The 20,189-nt window shown below is 49.1% G+C and overlaps 1 protein-coding gene across 1 annotated transcript in view; it reads right to left on the reverse strand.

Annotated features, from left to right (window-relative positions):
- Window positions 1–20,189, reverse strand: part of SLC25A23 (solute carrier family 25 member 23) — a 67,748-nt gene that overhangs the window by 25,452 nt on the left and 22,107 nt on the right. Inside the window, exons 2-4 of the mRNA XM_048490896.1 lie at window positions 14,591–14,717; window positions 4,787–4,874; window positions 3,774–3,885 (exon numbers count right to left, since the gene is read on the reverse strand). Of these exons, the coding sequence (XP_048346853.1) occupies window positions 3,774–3,885; window positions 4,787–4,874; window positions 14,591–14,717 (327 nt within the window). The remainder of the gene's footprint in view (window positions 1–3,773; window positions 3,886–4,786; window positions 4,875–14,590; window positions 14,718–20,189) is intronic.

Below are 20,189 nucleotides of genomic sequence, written 5' to 3' on the forward strand. Positions count from 1 at the left end.
TTTACTCTGTCAGAGCCAAAGAAAACAGAAGTAAAAGCTAACAATGTTTATATTAATGCGAGTTTCTGTGTGTCCCGCAGGCCACTTCTTCAGACAGGCAGAAGGGCAACAACCAGCCGACAGGTGGAGACTGGAATGATGACATCTCTAGGCAACGGAGATCAGTTTACCTGGAGAAAATGGCTGCTATGGCATTATAGCCCACTGAAGTCCCTCCCCTCCCAAAATTCCTGCCCTCCCCAGGCTCTTAACCCCCCCCCCCACACCCACTCGCCAAATCTCTAGGAATTCTCAACCCAGAGTTGGCAACCTAGCAAGAATAGCTCTCTCTCCCTGACTGTGGCAATTCCCCATCCCCAACACACCAAGTTCCGTGTCGCACCCAGGCACCAGCTGTACAAACTTATATTTGTTAATCAATCTTTTATATATATGTGTGTGTGTGCGTGTGTGAAATAGACTCTGTCAGACCTATTAACAAATAATAACTTTTTACTTTTATATTCTATATTTTATATACACATATAAACATGACAAAACCCAACCCAACTGGCAAATCCGAGTACTTCATAGTCCATTCAAAGAAGATATTTCCGTGTCATCATCATTGCTGCATGATTCAGTCATGTCCAATTCAATAAACATGGGTATATAATAAATTCCAAAATTCTCAAGCTTTTCACTTCCCAAATTTTTCAGACTTTACCACTTCTCAAACGCCTCACGTGTTTAAGTATGTTTTCGAGGAATCTTCCTCAAGAGAAGCATATAGGTAAATTATGCCTTTTTCTGCATGAAGATAGCATAATAATCATTCTTTAGTATTCATCCTTTCGCCATCCCTGCCTAGATTGGGAAGGCTGGTCCCACCAGCCCACGCCTGGCCTATTGCTCAGATCAGCCCTGGGTTGGTTCCACAACATTATACCCCTCTGAGGTCTCTCCCCTTCCCAAACCCTGCTCTCCCTTGGCTCCATCCAGTGGCGTAGCTTCCACGGGGCTGGGTGGGGACAGGTGCCCTGGGCGGCCGTCATTGGGGTCATGTGGGGGGAGGAAAATTGCCCCCACACACCTCCTCCTTCCACCCTAGCCCCACCCTGCCAGGCTGGCAGAGGCCACTGCCAGGCCAGACTCTCCCAGCCAGACCCGGCGGAGGCTACTGTGAGATTGCTCACCCAGCCCGACCCCACCACCCACAGCTCACGGTAGAGGTGGGATGTGTTGGAGAGGGCTACTTGCACTACCCCAGGCTCCATTTTTCCCAGCTACACCCCTGGCTCTATCCTCAAATCCTCAAATTTTCCAACCCAGAGTTGGCCAGCCTACCCAGGAAATGTGGATGAAATGTGCACAGGAGGCAGAAGCTGCTGCAGAAGCAAAGGAGGAGTGCTCGAATTGCAGAAAGATATGGTAAGATTTTTTTTAATTAAAGCATTTATCCCCCCGCCTTTCCTTGTGATTTAAGGTGGCATGCAATAATAGTTAAAAACATTACCAGTGAAAACTAGACTAAAATAGCAAACACCAAATCTATTGTCGAAGGCTTTCACGGCCGGAATCACTGGGGTGCTGTGTGGTTTCCGGGCTGTATGGCCGTGTTCTAGCAGCATTCTCTCCTCTGACGTTTCGCCTGCATCTGTGGCTGGCATCTTCAGAGGATCCTTCCTACTATCAGATCCTCTAAAGATGTCAGCCACAGATGCAGGTGAAACATCAGTGGGGCTGGTTCAAGAGGTCTTCTACCAGCCCCCCCCCCTCCCCCCAGTTTCGCCTAGCCAGCCTCTGGCTTTTCTCAGTCTACTGCTGGGGTGGGAGGGGATCTCGTTTAAATATACATTTTAATCTGCCCTGTTCTGATCTGATGATGAGAATAGCATGGCTGGAATGGGATGGTGAAGACAGAGAGACTTGGCAAACACCCAGCCCTGAGATCAGAACCTCGCCTGGTCCTTGCAGATGGGAGGAGGCCTGCTGCCCCCCACCCCACTTTCCCAAGCAGTGAAAGTTGCTTGGTGGGACTTGGGGTGCCCACTCCAGCCTGAGATTTCTGTGACAATTTGAGGGCGATGCCTGGGCAGAAGAGAATCTGAAGAGGGATTTCTCCTAGAATCTATGGTTTCCAACACTGGCACTTCAGAAGTTCATGGACTACAATTCCCATCAGCCCAACTGGCCATGCCAGCAGGGGCTGATGTGAATTGTAGTCCATGAACATCTGAAGCGCCAGAGTTGGACACCCCTGTCATAGAGTTTGCCCACTGAAGCTGCCAGCAATTGTAATTCCAGGAGATCTCCGGGCCCCACTTAAAATTACACCCCACCCCCAATTGTATTGAATAGGGTGGACCCCCATGGAGGCTGGCAGCCCTGCTGGTGATAGACGGGCTGACAGAAACCCCGAGGGCAGCCTTGCCCACAGTCAGCTGACATCCTTGTGCTGTCCTGGTGCCCAGGGTCCTTGGGACATCTGCTTCTTTGGAAGGTTGCACATCGAAGGTGGCCCCGGGCTTGACAGTGGCAGCATTCCTTCCGCTCCCCACAACAGACACCTGATGAGGTAGGTGGGGGATGAGAGAGTTTTGAAGAACTGCGCTTAGCCCAAGGTCCCCCGGCAGGTGTCATGAGGAAGGAGCATGGAAACGAATCCAGTTCACCAGATAAGAGTCTGCCGCTCATGCAGAGGAGTGAGGAATCAACCCCACTTCTCCACCTTCTCTTAACCACTTACACCCTGCTGGCTCTCAGGTGCTCCAAGCGCCTAATCATCTTGGTTACCCAGATTGGGACCCTGTTAGGTCTCGGACTCTGGATACTTGGGTGCTGTGTGGTTTCCGGGCTGTATGGCCGTGTTCTAGCAGCATTCTCTCCTGACGTTTCGCCTGCATCTGTGGCTGGCATCTTCACAGGATCCTTCAGAGGAAACGTCAGGAGAGAATGCTGCTAGAACACGGCCATGCAGCCCGGAAACCACACAGCACCCCAGTGATTCCGGCCGTGAAAGCCTTCGACAAGACTCTGGATACTTGATCGGGATTGTTTATGGAAGGTTACAAGTCCCTAGCTAGAGAAAGCCAGTTCTGTGGGAATCGGGCTTTCCTAGGTTGTTATATCTCTGCTCAAACCCCCCTCCCGTTTTCCCAAGAAAAGTGCGAAACAGTTGTTTGAAGAAGCCTAGGCACCTCAAGGAGGTGAGAAAGATACACCACCTGCTAAGCCTCCTCCCTGAGGTTCAACGAACATCTTGTTTTGTCGAAGGCTTTCACATCAGATTCAACTGGTTGTGGTGGGTTTTCCGGGGGGGCTGTGTGGCCGTGGTCTGGTGGATCTTGTTCCTAACGTTTCACCTGCATCTGTGGCTGGCATCTTCAGAGGTGTATCACAGAAAGAAGTGTGTTACACACTGTGTCCCACTAAAGATTCCCTTCTCACTGGACACAGTGTGTAACGGACTTCTCTCTATGATACACCTTTGAAGATGCCAGGCACAGATGCAGGCAAAATGTTAGGGACAAGATCCACCAGACCACGGCCACACAGCTCAGAAAGACCACAACAACTGGACATCTTGTTGTCCAAGGCTGGGAGGCTTCTCATGGTCATGCCTACTTATCTACCATTGGTGTGAAAGCTGTAAACATCAAGGAGAGAGGTACAGGGAGGAAAGGAAGAGTCCTTTATGCATATCAATCAGCATACATATCAATCGGAGCAGGCATCAAATATTTGAATACCCAGTACCAATCCAGCTTTGGTCCTGACAGACCCTGACTCACTGTTGAGTGTTTCCAGTAGTGTATGATCTCCTCCATGTTCTCCAAGGGATTGAGGATGAAGTGATCCCGCCATTCGTGCCAATCGATGGTCATCGTGCCGTCCTTGTCTATGCTGCAAAAGACACAGGCATGCTGGGTGAACTGATGGAAAAGTCCGGCTGCTGATGCCCCCAGCCCCCCCCCCCCTTTTGATGGTCCCCTCTTCAGATGGTCCCATAACATCTGAGGGACCCACCACTCCCCTTTTGGGGGGGTTTTAGTTGTCGGACACAAGATGGTATACTGGAACACTGTGTTTTAATGAGGGTTTTAATTGTTTTAATCCAAATAGAGCCATAGCCCAGAAAAACCAGGTAACCAGGAAGGCTGACAAAACACAGGCTATCTACTAATGGGTTCCAAAATGTTAAATGAACACAGTTTTACAGCATTGGGGAGAGCCCTGCGACACAGAGGGGTGCCAGCTGCCTTCAAAGCTCTGCTCACAACCTGAGTTCGATGCTGGCAGAAGGTGGCTTCAGCCAGCTCCATCTTTTGTCCTTCCAAGGTTGGCATCATGAGCTGGGGGAAAGGAGGAGAGGTGTGGGGGGGGGGGCGATTTTCCGCCTCCCACGTGACTAAATGGCCGCAGCCCGGTGACATTTTACCCCATATGTCCCTCTGGGCAGTACGCCCTTGCTGGAACTAAAGTGTAGGTGGCTGGGGAAGGTAGTGGCAAACCATTCCATAAACATAGGCAGATTCCGCACGGGCCAAAAACAGCAGTGTGAAAATGGTGTGAAACTGGTAAAAAATGGTTTAAAAAGGTGTAAAAGGGTTTACACTGTTTTCACACTGTTTTCACACCACTGTTTTTGGCCCATGTGGAATCTGCCATCGTCTGTCTAATAATGTTGTCTAGAGACTACTTATAATTCCCAGAGCTCTCCAGCTGCCACCTGGAGACTGGCAACCCTACTGAGAGACCACACAGATTGGACGAAGAGGGAGCGCAAAAATACTTTCAGCCTCACCTGTGCAAGATTTTCTCTGCTTGTTGCAGGGAGATGTAAACACCGAGGCTGTGGAAGGTTTGCTGGATCTCGGAAACATCAATCTGGCCTGCAGAGCAAGCAGAAAGACAGAAGATCAGTCTGGAGAACCGGGGTGGGGGTGGGAGTCTAGGATACTGAAGGGCTAACACAGGGGTCCCCAACCTTTTTGAGCCTACAGACACCTGTGGAATTCTGACACAGAGAGGTGGGCACAACCACAAATTGGCTGCTGCAGGAGGCAGAGACAACCACAAAATGTCATAGAGTGAAGGAAGTGTATAGATTCCTTTAAGTTTACTTAGAAATCATTCATCCAGAATGGCAAACGTTTGGTCTTTCTCGGTCTTGCTAGGTCATCAACAGCACAACCTCTTGCCCCTCATTAAAGCTGTAAGCTGTGTTTGTATTTACAAAACGGAAATCCTCAGGTGTTGGCAAACGGGTCCCCTGGGCACCCTTTCTGGAAAGGAAAACAGCACACCCCAGTTCCAATCCAAATCAGGGGGCGCACGGCTGGGAATGGAGTTCTCAGCATGGAGCTCCAAGCTGGGTTGTGTTACTCAAAATGGTGGGACGCACCAACCCTCTTTGGTTGAGGAAATTAGCTGTAGAGCACAAGGTCGCTTGGCGTCACTTAAGGAGTGTAACTTGGTCGCTATATATATTTGTATATAGATGGCCTATGTTCAGCTCACTATAAGAAACCAGTAGAGACAATAAATTTCTTTTTCTAGGATTTTAAGAAAATAAGACAATGAAATAAAACAAAAATCTCACTCACAATCACTCAATTACTGGGGTAAAAACACACGCATGCAAGGTTTCCTAGGATACAATTTAGAGGTGAAAGACAGGTTTTGGATGTATATATAGAGAGAAGGGGTGGGGCATCAAAGATTCTATTTACCAGTCTTGTAGCGGATGTGCAGGACACAGAGACCTAATGGCCAGCACTAGGCTCTGGATGATCAATACTGATGGACCAATATTCTTGAGCACCATGATGGTGTGATAATATTGAACACCTGACTGGGGTCTGGGGTGGGATTTTATAGGGCAAAATATGTCTTGGGGCGAAGGAAATCCTTGAACAAAGGACTTTTCCTGACGTTCCAAGGTGAGGTCATGGTCTCGAGTGTCAGACCATTGACCTGAGGGCTGACCCAATATCTTAATGGTTTTTGCCAGCTGTTGGGACAATACAGGTAACAACCCTTAATGGGTGTTACAACATAGATGGTCACAAGGAGGATGAGTCACAGGAGCTATGAACAAATATAGACAAAAGAGAACTGGTTTCGCCCAGGTGTGCTGTTGTTATTCAAATGCTGTTTCCTGAGTATGGGCCAGGCATGAGGTTGGGAGGGGGGGGAGGTCCTTCAGGTATTCTTGCCCATGAGTTCAGACACAGTCCCAAGATGGAGTTTCTGAACCCCAACAGACTCCTACATTCAGGGCACTGTTCTGCCAGGTCAGCATTCTGGGATAAAGACTATTCTCTCTCCCTCCGCACCACCCAGGTCAGGTTGGCTACAGCTGCCAGCTCCGCATTGGGGAATTCTTCCTGGCGACCTGGGGGCAATGCCTGGGAAGGGGGGGGGGATATGGGAGCTCTGCAAGGATGTGATGCCCTCCACAGGGAACTGATTTCTGTAGGGTTGGCAACTCCGGGAAGACTCCAGGTGGAAATTGGCAAGCCTGCTTGCATGTGCACAGGTCAAAGTTGAGGTATAGCCCCTTCCTGAGGCGTGGCTGGACCTGGGCGCGACATGCGCCCACCACCCGGGCAGTCCTCGTCCCGGGCAGTGCACACATGTGGCACCCAGGCCTAGCGATGCCCCTCCTCCTTCCCGGAAGTGTGTGGGGGATTTTCTGCCTTCCCCACATGATACAACGGGGGCCACCCAGGGCAAATGTCCCCATTGCAGCTACGTCTATGAGTGATGTCCTTGCAAAGCCTGGCAAGGAAGGGTGAGGAGAACGCACCATTCGACAGCCTGTTCCCGGCCTCTTGTCAGTGCAATTCAGAATGTTACATCTGCACCACTTCAGAGGGACCAATTCAGTCTTTGCAAAACAGCAAGGCCGGAATGGTATGAGAAAGTGTGTCTGCCTCTGCTCCCTCCTCCTGCCAAAAGGAGGGAAAAAATGACCACAGGACCAAGGCAGGGAACGGAAAGGCCCAGCAGGGGATTGAAACTTGGAGATGACACGTTCTGAGCAACCAAGGAAAGAACTGGACGGGCACCAGCTTCTATGTTTGACGAGCAGCTCATGGAGTATAAGACTGCAAAACCCATCAGCCAGGAGTGGATCCTGTGGACGGAAGAAAGCGTATCTTTCCTCAGAAACTGTGGATCCTGCTCTCCCTCCCCTCTTTTAGGGGATTAGTTAGTAGGTCGCCATCTCTTGTACTTCGGTATTACCACGCTGCTTTTAATGGGGTTTGGTTTTAATGTGTATAGAGCCATTTCTTTAATGATTTCTTTAATTACTTCTGAGATTTATTGATTTTATGTTGTGCTCTATTTATACGTTCCGTTGTTCACCGCCCTGAGCCCTCCAGGGGAGAGCAATATATAAATATAATTAATTAATTAATTAAGAAACTATTGTGTTTTTTTGGGTGGGTCACAGATCTTGATTTCTATCACCTATGAACAGAACGTGGATTGAAAGCCTAAGACTTCCTAAAGCCACTAAAACAGCTTGAGCTTTAAAAACAACAACAACACTTTGTTCAAACAGCACAACCAACCAGAATTTGTTTGTGGAAGGGCTCCTTCAACACCCAAGTTACAGCTCAGAACTGTTAAGCTGCCGAAAAAGTATGAACTCTGTCAACAGCAGCCTGCTGAAAAACGTTCCAGTTGTATTAAAGATCTCCTCATCTCTGACATCCAAACAGTGACACAACATGGTCTGGCGTGGTGTAGTGCTTAAGAGCAGGTGGATTCTAATCTGGAGAACCGGGTTTGATTCCCCACTCCTCCACCTGAGTGGCAGAGGCTTATCTGGGTAACCAGATGTGTTTCCGCACTCCTATATTCCTGCTGGGTGACCTTGGGCTGGTCACAGTTCTTTCCGAACTCTCTTAGCCCCACCTGCCTCACAAGGTGTCTTTTGTGGGGAGAGGAAGGGAAAGGAGCTTGTAAGACACCTTGAGTCTCCTTACAGGAGAGAAAGGTGGGGTATAAATCCAAACTCTTCTTCTTCTTCTAACGTTTTTGAACCTGAGGGTACCTTTGGAATTCTATCACAGTGTGGTGGGCACAACCACAAAATAACTGCTGTAGGAAATGACTGCTTCTCCACGCACTTGGAAGGCACCAGGTAAGGTGCTAGCAGCCACATTGGGGCCCCTGATCTAAGCAACAATAAATGTCCTTAGGCAATTCAGGCAAAAAACAAGTTTGATTTGCCCCAAAGCTGGCAAGTGACAGCACTGGCGTATTTAGGGTGGGGAAACCGGGGTGAGCGCCTCCCGGTGCCATTTGCCTGGGGGTGCCCTTGCTGCTCCTTTGCAAATTAGGAAGCCATGTACCTTTTCCTCCAGGCTGTGCCAGCACCACCACCACTCAGAGAGCTGGTCTACCTGGCGGTCTTCAGTGGCCAGGTCTACCCACTTCTTTCAACCATAGGTGCACCAGCTCTCTGGAGGGCTGGCCTATCCGCTATTAAGAAGAACTGGTAGATCTGGCCTCTGGCAGCCAGGTCTGACCATTGCGAATGACACCAATGGGTAGACCTGGCTGCTGGAGAGCTGGTTTACGAAGGTTCTCTATCAAACTCCCTTGGTCCCTCGTCTGCTTGCAGCGGAGTTTCCCAAAGTGGTCCCTGTGGCTGTTGGGCAGCTCCAAGAAAGGCCCATCTGAGCTGTTTTTCTGCCTCTACAATCCGAATTCTGTCTGTCTTGCCTCCAGCAGTGTGTTCGTTGACTTTGTTTCTAACTTTGCACGGCTTAGCCCACTGCATTGTTCCAACTGTCTGGTTGAATTTTTAAAAAATATTTCGTAACTGGCCTTGAGTGTGAGCGAGATAGCCGGGTTATAAATGAAGTAAATAAATTACAGAGTTTCTCAATCCGCACAAGACGTGGGTTTACTTTGCTGCTGGGATTGGGAAAAGACTGGTCCGGGGGGCCTGAATTTTACCTGGGAGACGGAGGGCAGGAAGGAAAGGATTAGCCACTCCTCCCCCACACAAGGAAAAGAAATCTCCACTTGGTCCCTTGATTGTGGCTCAGACCCCAGAGAAGATGCTCTGGGAGTCTAGGAAAGCCATTCTACCAACAAAATCGTAACAAAGGCGGAGAATCTGCAACCACAAGTCATCCTCTTCCTCTTTCACGCATGCTGAGCTTCCTCTTTCACAAATGCTGAACAATTCACTTTCAGTTCACTTTCAATGCACTTTAGTGATCATTTGCAACAAGAGTATCGGGATATGATAACAGCTGCGAGGAAAACGTGTTCCCCCCTGACCCTGCTTATTCCAATTGAACAAGGACACATGGCCAATTATTTACAGTGGATCACCAACCCTAAATTAAGAAGAGCTTTAACACTGGCCAGATTCAATCTAATGCCTTCTATGCTGCTCTATGGCAGATATCAACAAATTGATAAACAGAGGAGGCTATGTCCATGCAATATGGGTCAGGTGGAGACACTCGATCATACCCTCTTTCATTGTGTAAGGTTTGCAAAAATCAGAATGTCACAATCTGCACTTATCCCATTTCTGTATAACAATCTAACTGATGCTCTTAAGATACCTATGCTTTTGAACAACATGGATCCCACAGTGTGTGAGAATGTAGCAAAATTTCTGCTAACAATAATAGACGTAGGTCTAGATGAATACCAACCAATGTCTGTGTATTGTGACCACATATAGCCAGCGGTGGTTTTGCTAGCTTCTGTCAGTATCCGATGACGTTTAGGTGAGTTGACTTGGCTGGAGGAGTGTCCTGTGGTTGCAGAAGGACCATGTATATATTTTAGTATTTAGTATTTTAGTACCAGTGTCTATAATTGTGAGCAATGATGGGCAAATTTTGTATGCTGATTTTGTATGTTTATTTTATGCCAATAAAGGCTTGTGACTGACTAGTGATCATTTGCAAGTAGATTTTGCTGTTTCACACCATAAAAAACAGTTTCAAAGTGCACTGGAAGCAGTGGTGGGATCCAAAAATTTTAGTAACAGGTTCCCAAGGTGGTGGGATTCAAACAGTGGCATAGCCCCAATGGGGCTGGGTGGGGCACGACGGGGGCATGGCCAGGCATTCTGGGGGCGGGGCATTAATAATTTCTCTATTACTGTAAAAAACTCTTACTGTAAAAAAAAAGTTCCTAATTTCCAGCTGGTATTTTTCTGTCCATAATTTAAACTCATTACAGCAAGTCCTATCATCTGCTGCCAACAGAAACAACTACTTCTCCTCTAATTGACTACCTGTCAAATACTTAATACTTTCAAATACTTAATGTTGTTTCTAGAAATCAAAAGAAGGAGACTTTCCTTAAACCAGGAACTTGACCATATTTCTAAAACATGTTTTGAAAACAGCCCAACAACAGGGAGAATTATCCCGTTTTCTACCTTCGCTGACCAGCCACATAGGAAACAACAGGACTTGATGATTTTTGGACCTAATGGAATTTCTAACAGAAAAGCAGACCCAATTAGTAACCCCCTCTCGGCACACACAAATAATTAGTGACCCACTCTTGGGACCTGGTGAGAACCTGCTGGATCCCACCTCTGATTGGAAGTGGCTTGAGAGTGCATTATTTAGCCTGCGTGACACTGCTTACCACGCGGCTGTTTGCTTCTCAGTGGGACTTTCCCATGTTTTTTTTTATTTGCACACGGATTCTCCTCCTATGAAATGCCTCAAGCTGATCCACCATTTTGCCGGTCTCTGCTTCCTCAAGGTTTCTGTGCCTGCTGCCTTTTCTTTCCCTGCAATCTTTGGCCTAGCGTCAATTTGCTAGACCATGTCAATCGCTGGTCAATTTCACTGGGTCAACCGCTTCAGCGACAGACCTTCAGGGTGAACATTTGAAAAAGGAAGCCCTCTTGATCCTTCTGAAATGATGGCCCAAAGAGTGGGAGCAACTGCTGGGGTGTGGGGTGTGGGGGGAAGGTGATGAAGACTACAAAAACCCAAAGAAAGCCAAACACGTGCTGATCTCCTTCGCTTTCCATGCAGAGGGAGAGGAAAAGTCACATATCCAGAGGATTTCGAAACTTTGGGGATTCTCTGACCTGAAGGCAGGGTGACTGCCCAAAAGGGGGAAATGTGTGCCTGACTGAGAATCAAACCCAACGGGAATGGACGCTCAACGCAAAGGAGACCACAAGTGAGTGAAAGGATCTTGTTCCTAACATTTCACCAGCATCTGTGGCTGCCAGCTTCAGGGGTGTATCACAGAGGGAAGACTGGACACAGTGGGATTTTGTGTGCGTGTGGGTGGGGAGGGTTGTGATCAGGTTCTGCTATGATGCCGACCCTTGCCTCCTCCAGAGCCAGCCTGGCATAGTAGATAGAGTGGCAGACTTGGGCCCCTGAGCAATCTGGGTGAGAACCCCTTCTTCCACGATGGAGACTGGCTGGGTGGCTGTGGGCCGGTCACAAACTCTTAGCCTGGCCTAAGAAGAGAAGAAGAAGAGGAGGAGGAGGAGTTTGGACTTCTATCCCCACCTTTCTCTCCTGTAAGGAGACTCAAGACAGCTTAGAAGCTCCTTTCCCTTCCTCTGCCCACAACAGACACACCGTGTGAGGAAGGTGGGGCTGAGAGAGTTCTGAGAGAACTGTGATTAGTCCAAGGTCACCCAGCAGGAATATAGGAGTGCGGAAACACACCTGGTTCACCGGATAAGCCTTCACCACTCAGGTGGAGGAGTGGGGAATCAAACCCCGTTCTCTGGATTAGAATCCACCTGCTCTTAACCACTCTCTCCCTTTTTAACTTCTGTGGCCCTTATTACATCTATGGGCCTCCCCGTCTCCCTCCTGAGAGGGGCTTTTCAGACTGTCTGGATGCTATATTGTGTACGCTGTGTTTTAAATGGTTTTAATTATTTAATGTTTAGAGCCCTTATTTATATTGGATTTAGATTTATGAGGGTGCTCTATTTGTTAAGTTATGTTATGTTGTTTATTTTGTACACCGCCCAGAGCCCTTTGGGGGTGGGCAGTATAAAAGTTTAATTAACAACAACGACAACAACAACAACAACAACAACAACAACAACAACAACATCAACAACAGGTCTGATGTTGTGAGAAAATGGAAGAGGGAAAACAATATTCTGAAAGCCACTTTGAGTCCAAACTGGGGAGAAAAGCAGAATACGAGTGAATAAATGCAAACGCAACACATCCCAGCTGAAGGGCCCGGCTTGAGCCCCGGGAAGGGCCTCGGTTGCTTCGTCGCCTCCTTGAGGACACTGCATAAGGGAGCCCAGGGCTTCCCAGGAAGGCGGCCAGCTGGAAGGGCTTGCAGGCATCAGGGAGGAACTGGCAGGAGCCCCAGGGGAACAGGACAGCAGGAGTCTGCCAAGCGGGGAGGTGAAGGGCGCCTGGATTATGTCCTGGCAGACTTGACTGGGGCTTCGGCCGACGGAGGCTGGTGGAAAAGCAGAACTCCCACACCCCTCTCCCCGTGCCCTGCACTCCCTTGGCAAGCGGCGACCACAGCCGAGCCAGGGGTTGCCTGCAGTGGGTTGGGCAACTCCTGGAGCCCGGAAGGGCCTCGGTGCAGTACAGTGCTGTAGAGTGGCCCTCCAGAACAGCCAGAGGAACTGATCTCCACCCTGGGAAAATTAGTTGCAATTCCAGACTCCAGGTCCCGCCTGGAACTTGGCAACCTTAAGCCCCAAAGGGAGGGCTGCAGGCGTACCAGGGAGAGGGCACAGAGCGGGGTGGGTGTGTCACGGCTGCCACTGAGCTGCATCTCACAGGGTCTTCCTGGCTGCTGAGCCCTCCGGTGCATTTCAGGACGTTTGCGTGGGCAAACCGGGTGACGAGGCTGACGACTGCAGAATGGGCCAGAGCTGGCTTGGAACCCTCAAGGCACGCAGCCGGGCCACCTCCCAGAATGACACGGATCTCAAGGTGACCAGAGGTCGGTTTCCCTGGAGAAAATGGACACAGCAGCCCCCTCCCACACTGAGCCCCCTCCCCAACCCCCAACCTCCCCAGGCTCCAACCCCCAAGTCAAATGTCCCCGGGCTGCAGCCATTTAATCACATGGGGGTGGGGGTGGAAAATAGCCCTCAGACCCCTCCTCCTCCTCCCCCCCGGGTCCATACACTGACTTCAAGACCTGGTGCAAAAAAGGTTGTTTGGTTGTGGTGAGGGAGGGCGGCCACCCATACTGGGGGGCGTCGGGTGGGGGCGGAAAACGGGCTACATCTAGAGACGCCTCTGCCAAGTCTCCAGGAATTTCCCAACCTGCAGCTGGCAAAATGACACCATAAAGACAAGAGGCAAATGAGGGAGACTGAAAGCTGGGGAAAGCCTCCATTTTCTTGAACTGAGAGAGAAGAGTTTTGGATTTATACCCCACTTTTCTCAACCATAAGGAGTCTCAAAGTGGCGTACAGTCTCTGTGCCTCCCCTTCTGCACAACAGACACCTCTGAAGCAGGTGGGGCTGAGAGAGTTCAGAGAGAACTGTGACTGGGCCAAGGTCACCCAGCAGGCTTCATGTGCAGGAGTGCGGGAAGACATCGAGTTCACCAGATAACAGTCTGCTGTCTATGTAGAGGAGCAGGGAATCAAACCCGGTTCTCCTGATTAGAATCCACCTGCTGTTAACCACGACTCCTTACAACCACCAGTTTGAGATCAGCAGTGCTTCTGGGTAAACAGTGTGGTGTAGTAGTTAAAATGTTGGGCAAAGAGCTAGCAAATCCAGGTTTGGACTCCTGCTCTGCCATCTGAGCTCGCTGAGTGGTCTTGGGCCAATCACATGCCCTCAGCCTAACCTACCTCACAGAGTTGTTGTGAGGATGAAATGGAAGACAGGAGAATGACGTAAGCCACTTTAGGTCCCCATTGAGGAGGAGGGCAGAATACAAATTAAGGCAATAAATAATGAAAATACGATCAACCTTTGAAGCCAGCCAAGTTCTAGTGTCTAGATGGAGGGATGTAATTGTTCCTCTCTATTCTGCATAGGTTAGGCCCCACTTGGAATATTGTGTTCAGTTCTGGGCACTGCAATAAAAGAAGGACATTGACAAGCTGGAAAGGGTTCAGAGGAGGGCAACCAAAATGATAAAAGGTCTGGAGTCCATGCCCAACGAGGAGAGACTTAGGGAGCTGGGGATGTTTAGTCTGGTGAAGAGAAGGTTAAGAGGTGACATGATAGCCATGTTTCGATATCTGAAGGGATGTCATGTTGGTGAGGGAGCAAGCTTGTTTTCTGCTGCTCCAGAGGCTAGGACCAGGAGTAATGGGTTCAAGATGATGGAAAAGAGATTCCACCTAAACATCAGGAAAAACGTCTTGACAGTCAGGGCTGTTCGACAGTGGAATGCGCTGCCTCGGAGTGTGGCGGAGTCTCCTTCTTGGGAGGCATTTAAAGAGAGACTGGGTGGCTGGGTGGTCAGGAGTGCTTCGATTGTGTGTTCCTGCAGGGCAGGGGGTTGGACTTGATGGCTCTTGGGGTCTCTTCCAACTCTGTGATTCTATGATTCTATGTTTGGAGCCATGTAAATCAAGGGAACTGAGGTATTCCCCAGCTCTGCAAGGGAATTTCCTTACCATCCTGGTTGCGGTCCAGGCTGTGAAACATCAGCAGGAGCTTCCGTTCTCGTTCTTGGAGGTAGCGGGCAAACTCCTCGAAATTCAGCTCGCCATCTTTGTCTGTGTCCCCCTCGCGAATGATCTCCTGTGGGCAGGGAACAAATTGGGGGTCAGCCAGAACAGCAGTGGAACTGCAGACATTTCAGAGCAACGGCACAGATGGCACAAGCAGAGGGGGATCTTGGGGCAGTTGTTCTTCAACAGTGCCCTCAAAAGTCCCCCTCCCTCCTGACAGTGCTGAGAGAAGCCTGGGGCGCCGGTACTCCCGGAAAGGACGCACACGGGCCAGCTTCCAAGATGGCTGCATTGCAGGTCTCTGCATGAGGGCCAGCATCACATCTGCAAACGAATATAGTTCCACATTATTTGGCCTGAAGGTGACAAGGGATAACGTTACGTACTTTGTGTTTGGAAGGCACTTGAGAGCACAGGCCCCCAACCTCTTGGGGCCTGCAGCATCTTGGGAATTCTGACCCAGCCAGGTGACCACAGAATGGCTGCCACTGGAAGCCACAACATGATTGCGAATATTCACCTTCCGTCACATAGCAAAGATCCTTCTACTGTGTTGGCAACTGCTGGCAAAGCAATTTTTTGTGAAATCCGCGTAGTCCTATTTCCAGGGGCCAACTGGGATCTTTGTTGGGCAAAAGTCCACCTTGCCCACCCTGTGCAGGCGTCAGGAAAAAATCTCAGGAGGCACCAGGTGCAGCGTGTCGGGGAACCCTGTCTAGAGGGTTTGCAAACATGTGGTTTTTTTGCTGCTGAGGTCCTTTCAACAACTCTGCAAAGCAGGTGCCGACAAATCACAACTGCCTTGTGGTGACCCCAGCAAGCAGCTCTCAAGACAAGTGTTTTCCTCTGCAGAGGTTGCCTTCCGTTCAAGTCCCAACCCTGCTTATGTTCTAAAATCAAGCTAAACCACACATTCCACATCCTCCATGCAAAGTAGGACAGAGTTAGTATTACCATATTGCTGCTGATCAGGGGCAGAGAGACAGGCTTGCCGAAAGTCCATAGTCCCCTCCCTAAATGAATCTGCGTGGTGTAGTGGTTAAGAGCAGGTGTACTCTAATCTGGAGAACCGGATTTGATTCCCCGCACTGCCGCTTGAGCTGTGGAGGCTTATCTGGCGAATTCAGATTAGCCTGTGTACTCCAACACACGCCAGCTGGGTGACCTTGGGCTAGTCACAGTTCTTTGGAGCTCTCTCAGCCCCGCCCACCTCACAGGGTGTTTGTTGGGGATGGGAAGGGCAAGGAGATTGTGAGCCCCTTTGAGTCTCCTTACAGGAGAGAAAGGGGGGATATAAACCCAAACTCTTCTTCTTTTACTGATTTAGATCTTTGGTCTGTTAGCTGGAAGTGCCAAAAACTAAACCAGGGACCTTCGACATGCTAGCCAGGCACTCTGCCGCTGAGCCACGGGACCCCCCCTAAGCAGCTTTCATAAAACAGATACAGTAGTGAGGAAGTGAAAAGATGTCCGTCTCGGCAAGAGTGAAGAATCCCAGGCCAAGGTGGTGGTGGTGGTGGGGGGGTGGTGTTGGTTTTTTCTTGGGATGCTTCCTGGTAGCCCAGCTCCCTGGCCAAGCGGCTAGCTAGCCAAGATGGCAAAGACTTTACTGCCCATGCAACTTCAGAAGTGGGCCCGTGTGGCAGGTCTTTTCACCCTCCTAACCGTTTGCAGCGGGTTCCGGCAGCCTCCTGATTATATCCCTGCCTATTCTACTACTGAAATTTCTTGACGGTAGCACAGGAGGCGTTTTATGCTCGTCTGCTCAACCTTAAGAACTCCAGAAAGGTGATGTTACTGGAGCAGCAGTGGCCTAGTGGCCAAGAGCAGGTGCACTCTGATCTGGAGGAACCGGGTTTGATTTCCAGCTCTGCAGCTTGAGTTGTGGAGGCTTCTCTGGGGAATTCAGATTAGCCTGTACACTCCCACACACGCCAGCTGGGTGACCTTGGGCTAGTCACAGCTCTTCGGAGCTCTCTCAGCCCCACCCACCTCACAGGGTGTTTGTTGTGAGGGGGGAAGGTCAAGGAGATTGTAAGCCCCTTTGAGTCTCCTGAAGAAGAGAAAGGGGGATATAAATCCAAACTCTTCTCTTCTTCTGTTTTTCTTTTATGGCAAATCCCCCTTTTCAAGACACTGGAGAACTGAGGCAAGTTCAACAAACAGAAGTAAAGTTTATTGAACAAGCTAGATGGGATGGGGAGATATTCCAAAAGGATGGAAATCAGGCAAGAGATAACTGTATACAAACATCAGTCTTGGCACAGGCACGGCTCTAAATCAAGCTATATAAGTTTTCCAGTTGTTTGGGTGTTATGAGAGGTTCTTTACTTTAAGATGGTAGTAGTAGAAGAAGAGTTTAGATTTATACCTCACCTTTCTCTCCTGTAAGGAGACTCAAGGTGACTTACAAGCTCCTTTCCCTTCCCCTCCCCACCACAGACACCTTGTGAGGGAGGTGGGGCTGAGAGCTCCAAAGAACTGTGACTAGCCCAAGGTCACCCAGCAGGAAAGTAGGAGTGCGGGAACACATCTGGTTCACCAGAGAAGCCTTTGCCACTCAGGTGGAGGAGTGGGGAATCAAACCTGGTTCTCCAAATTAGAATCCACCTGCTCCAGATTAGAATCCACTACACCACGCTGTCTCTAACGCTGGTACAGTTAGATGCTACTGGCTAATGGATTCACAATGACTTGGAGTCCTATCAGGGTGGAACCCTTCCGCACAGTACACATTCCGCCTTGGAACTGTAAGCTATCCACTTCTCATAAATCTCCCTCCTGAGCAGCAGAATGCTAATATGCCAAACTGGGAATCTACCTTTGTGCATAATTCCCAATCTAACTAGTCTAGGGATTCTTCTTCCACACCCAGAAGATATATTCCCTTCCCATTTATTTATGGCCACCTGTGGAAAGTCTCACCACTATTCCACCTTCAGCTATGACCATTAAATAAAACTCCCATTTTTCTCCTGTCTGTGTATTTTCTGCTTTTCAACCCATGCTGACACTCTGTATATTTCAAGTCAAATCCGCTCCCTGGCTGAAAAGCCCTCAGAATAGATATTTAACACACACTCAGGAACTTGTTGTTAACTTGCAGGAATCAAAATCCAAAAGCCCCACAAACCTTTCCTCTTAGAGAAATACCTCCTCCCTGAGTCAGCTGGTTGCTCTACCAATCAGAGCACTTTCCTAATCCTAGGAAGCTTTCCCTCACTCTGTTGTGATAGCACCTTGTTCCACTGACTGATTTGCACTTTTAAACATCTGTTTTTCTGTGCAGTGTGTCACAGCCACATTGCAAAGGATTGCGGGCACACACTGAGTCAGTAGTGTGATACGACGGCCAAGAAAGCCAATGCGATTTTGGGCTGTATCAATAGGAGTATGGTATCTAGATCGAAGGATGTAACTGTACCTCTCTATTCTGCATTGGTTAGACCTCACCTGGAATACTGTGTACAGTTCTGGGCGCCACAATTCAATGATAGTGACAAGCTAGAACGGGTCCAGAGGAGGGCAACCAAAATGGTCAAAGGTCTGGAATCCATGCCCTATGAGGAGAGACTTAGGGAGCTGGGGATGTTTAGTCTGAAGAAGGGAAGAGGTGACATGATAGCCATGTTTAGATATTTGAAGGGATGTCATGTTGGTGAGGGAGCAAGCTTGTTTTCTGCTGCTCTAGAGACTAGGACCAGGAGTCATGGGTTCAAGGTGAAGGGAAAGAGATTCCGGAGTGTTGTGGGTTTTCCGGGCTGTCTGGCCGTGTTCCAGTAGCATATTCCCCTGACGTTTCGCCTGCATCTGTGGCTGGCATCTTCAGAGGATCTGATGATATTAAAGCAAGTGATTCTACTTAAACATCAGGAAAAACTTCCTGACAGTCAGGGCTGTTCGACAGTGGAATTCACTACCTCAGAGGGTGGTGGAGTCTCTTTCTTTGGAGGTTTTTAAAGAGAGGCTGGATGAAGTCGGGAGTGCTTTGATTGTGTGTGCCTGCACTGCAGGGGGCTGGACTTGATGGACCTTGGGGAATCTTTTTTTTTAGTATAAAGCCTTTATTGGCATTATAAATGACAGTAAAATATTAATCAGTAAAAGAAACAAATAGAATGCATCAGATATATATACATACAAATAGTTCCCATGGGTTCTGTTTGTAATTCCAGCTCTTATCAATAAAAATCTGAGATACCAGCCAGTTCTTTGGACAAGGTTGAAGAAACAGCTGGTTAAGCATACACAGGACTATATTGTCGAAGGCTGTCATGGCCGGAATCAACGACAGCCTCAGAAACAAAACCAAAAAAAGGCTGCGCACGCAGCGGTACCCATTCCCTCGTGCACGTGGTTCAACGACAGCCTCAGAAACGAGACAAACAAAAAAGGCTGTGCACGCATCGCGCACAGCCCACCATGCTCTGATTGGCCGGAAGGCCCTGCGTCACTCCCCCGATCCTCCCCTCCGATCTGAATTCGGCGTGTGCTTTTTAAAAAGGTGCACATCCATGCAGGTTCTGAAAAAACACGTGATAAGGGGGAGAGGGAGCACCAGAACCGGGATGGATCCGTGTTCGGCGGGGGAGCTGTGGGGAGTTTGTTGTGAAACCTGAATCGTTCGGGTGAGTATCACGCGATTAATCGGCAGTGGGGATCCCACCCCAGAGAAACAATGTCAGGCAGCCGTCAGCTTAGCCTTCAAGCAAGTTCTCCCCAGATTTCATTTTGGGTCTGAACACAATTGCCTGGAAGGACCGCCTTTTGAATAGCCCAAATCTACGAATTTTTCCTGCTGCATGACTCTCACTCAGCCCCCTTCGGCACATGCAGAATAATGCACTTTCAATCCATATTCACAATTGTTTGCTATTCCACACAGCTCCAAAGTGCACTGAAAGTGGATTGAAAGTGCATTGTTCTGCACGGAAGGGGCCTCAAGGTGGCTAGCCTCCAGGTGTGGTTTAGAGTTCTGAATTATCAGTGAGCTCCAGACTAGAGAGATCCTTTCCCCTGGAGAAACCGTATCCTCCCCAGGATTTTCCTCCAAACCTCTAAAAATTTCCCAGCCTGGCAGAAATCAGTTTGGCCATGCATGGTGTAGTGGTTAAGAGCAGGTGGATTCTAAACTGGAGACCTGGGTTTGATTTTCCCCTCCTCCAGTTGAATGACTGAGGCTTATCTAGTGAACCAGATTATTTCCACACTCCTACATTCCTGCTGGGTGACTTTAGCCTAGTCACAGTTCTCTCTGGACTCCTTCAGTCCCACCTACCTCACAAGGTGTCTGTTGTGGGGAGAGGAAGGGAAAGGAGCTTATAAGTCACCTTGGGGAGAAAGGGGGGAAATAAACCCAAACTCTTCCTCTCCTCCTTCAAATCTTCAAGTTTCCCAGCCTGGCAGGGTGGCCAGGCTCCTGGTGAGGTCTGAAGTCCCCCTGGAATTCCAACAGATCTTTAGACTAAACAGATCTGTTCTCTTGGAAGGAAAAAGCAGCTTTGGAGCTTGTAACCCTCGGCCTGATGTTGTTTAATTCAAA

The sequence above is a fragment of the Sphaerodactylus townsendi genome, linkage group LG03 (assembly GCF_021028975.2).
Source record: "Sphaerodactylus townsendi isolate TG3544 linkage group LG03, MPM_Stown_v2.3, whole genome shotgun sequence".
Classification (NCBI taxonomy): domain Eukaryota; kingdom Metazoa; phylum Chordata; class Lepidosauria; order Squamata; family Sphaerodactylidae; genus Sphaerodactylus; species Sphaerodactylus townsendi.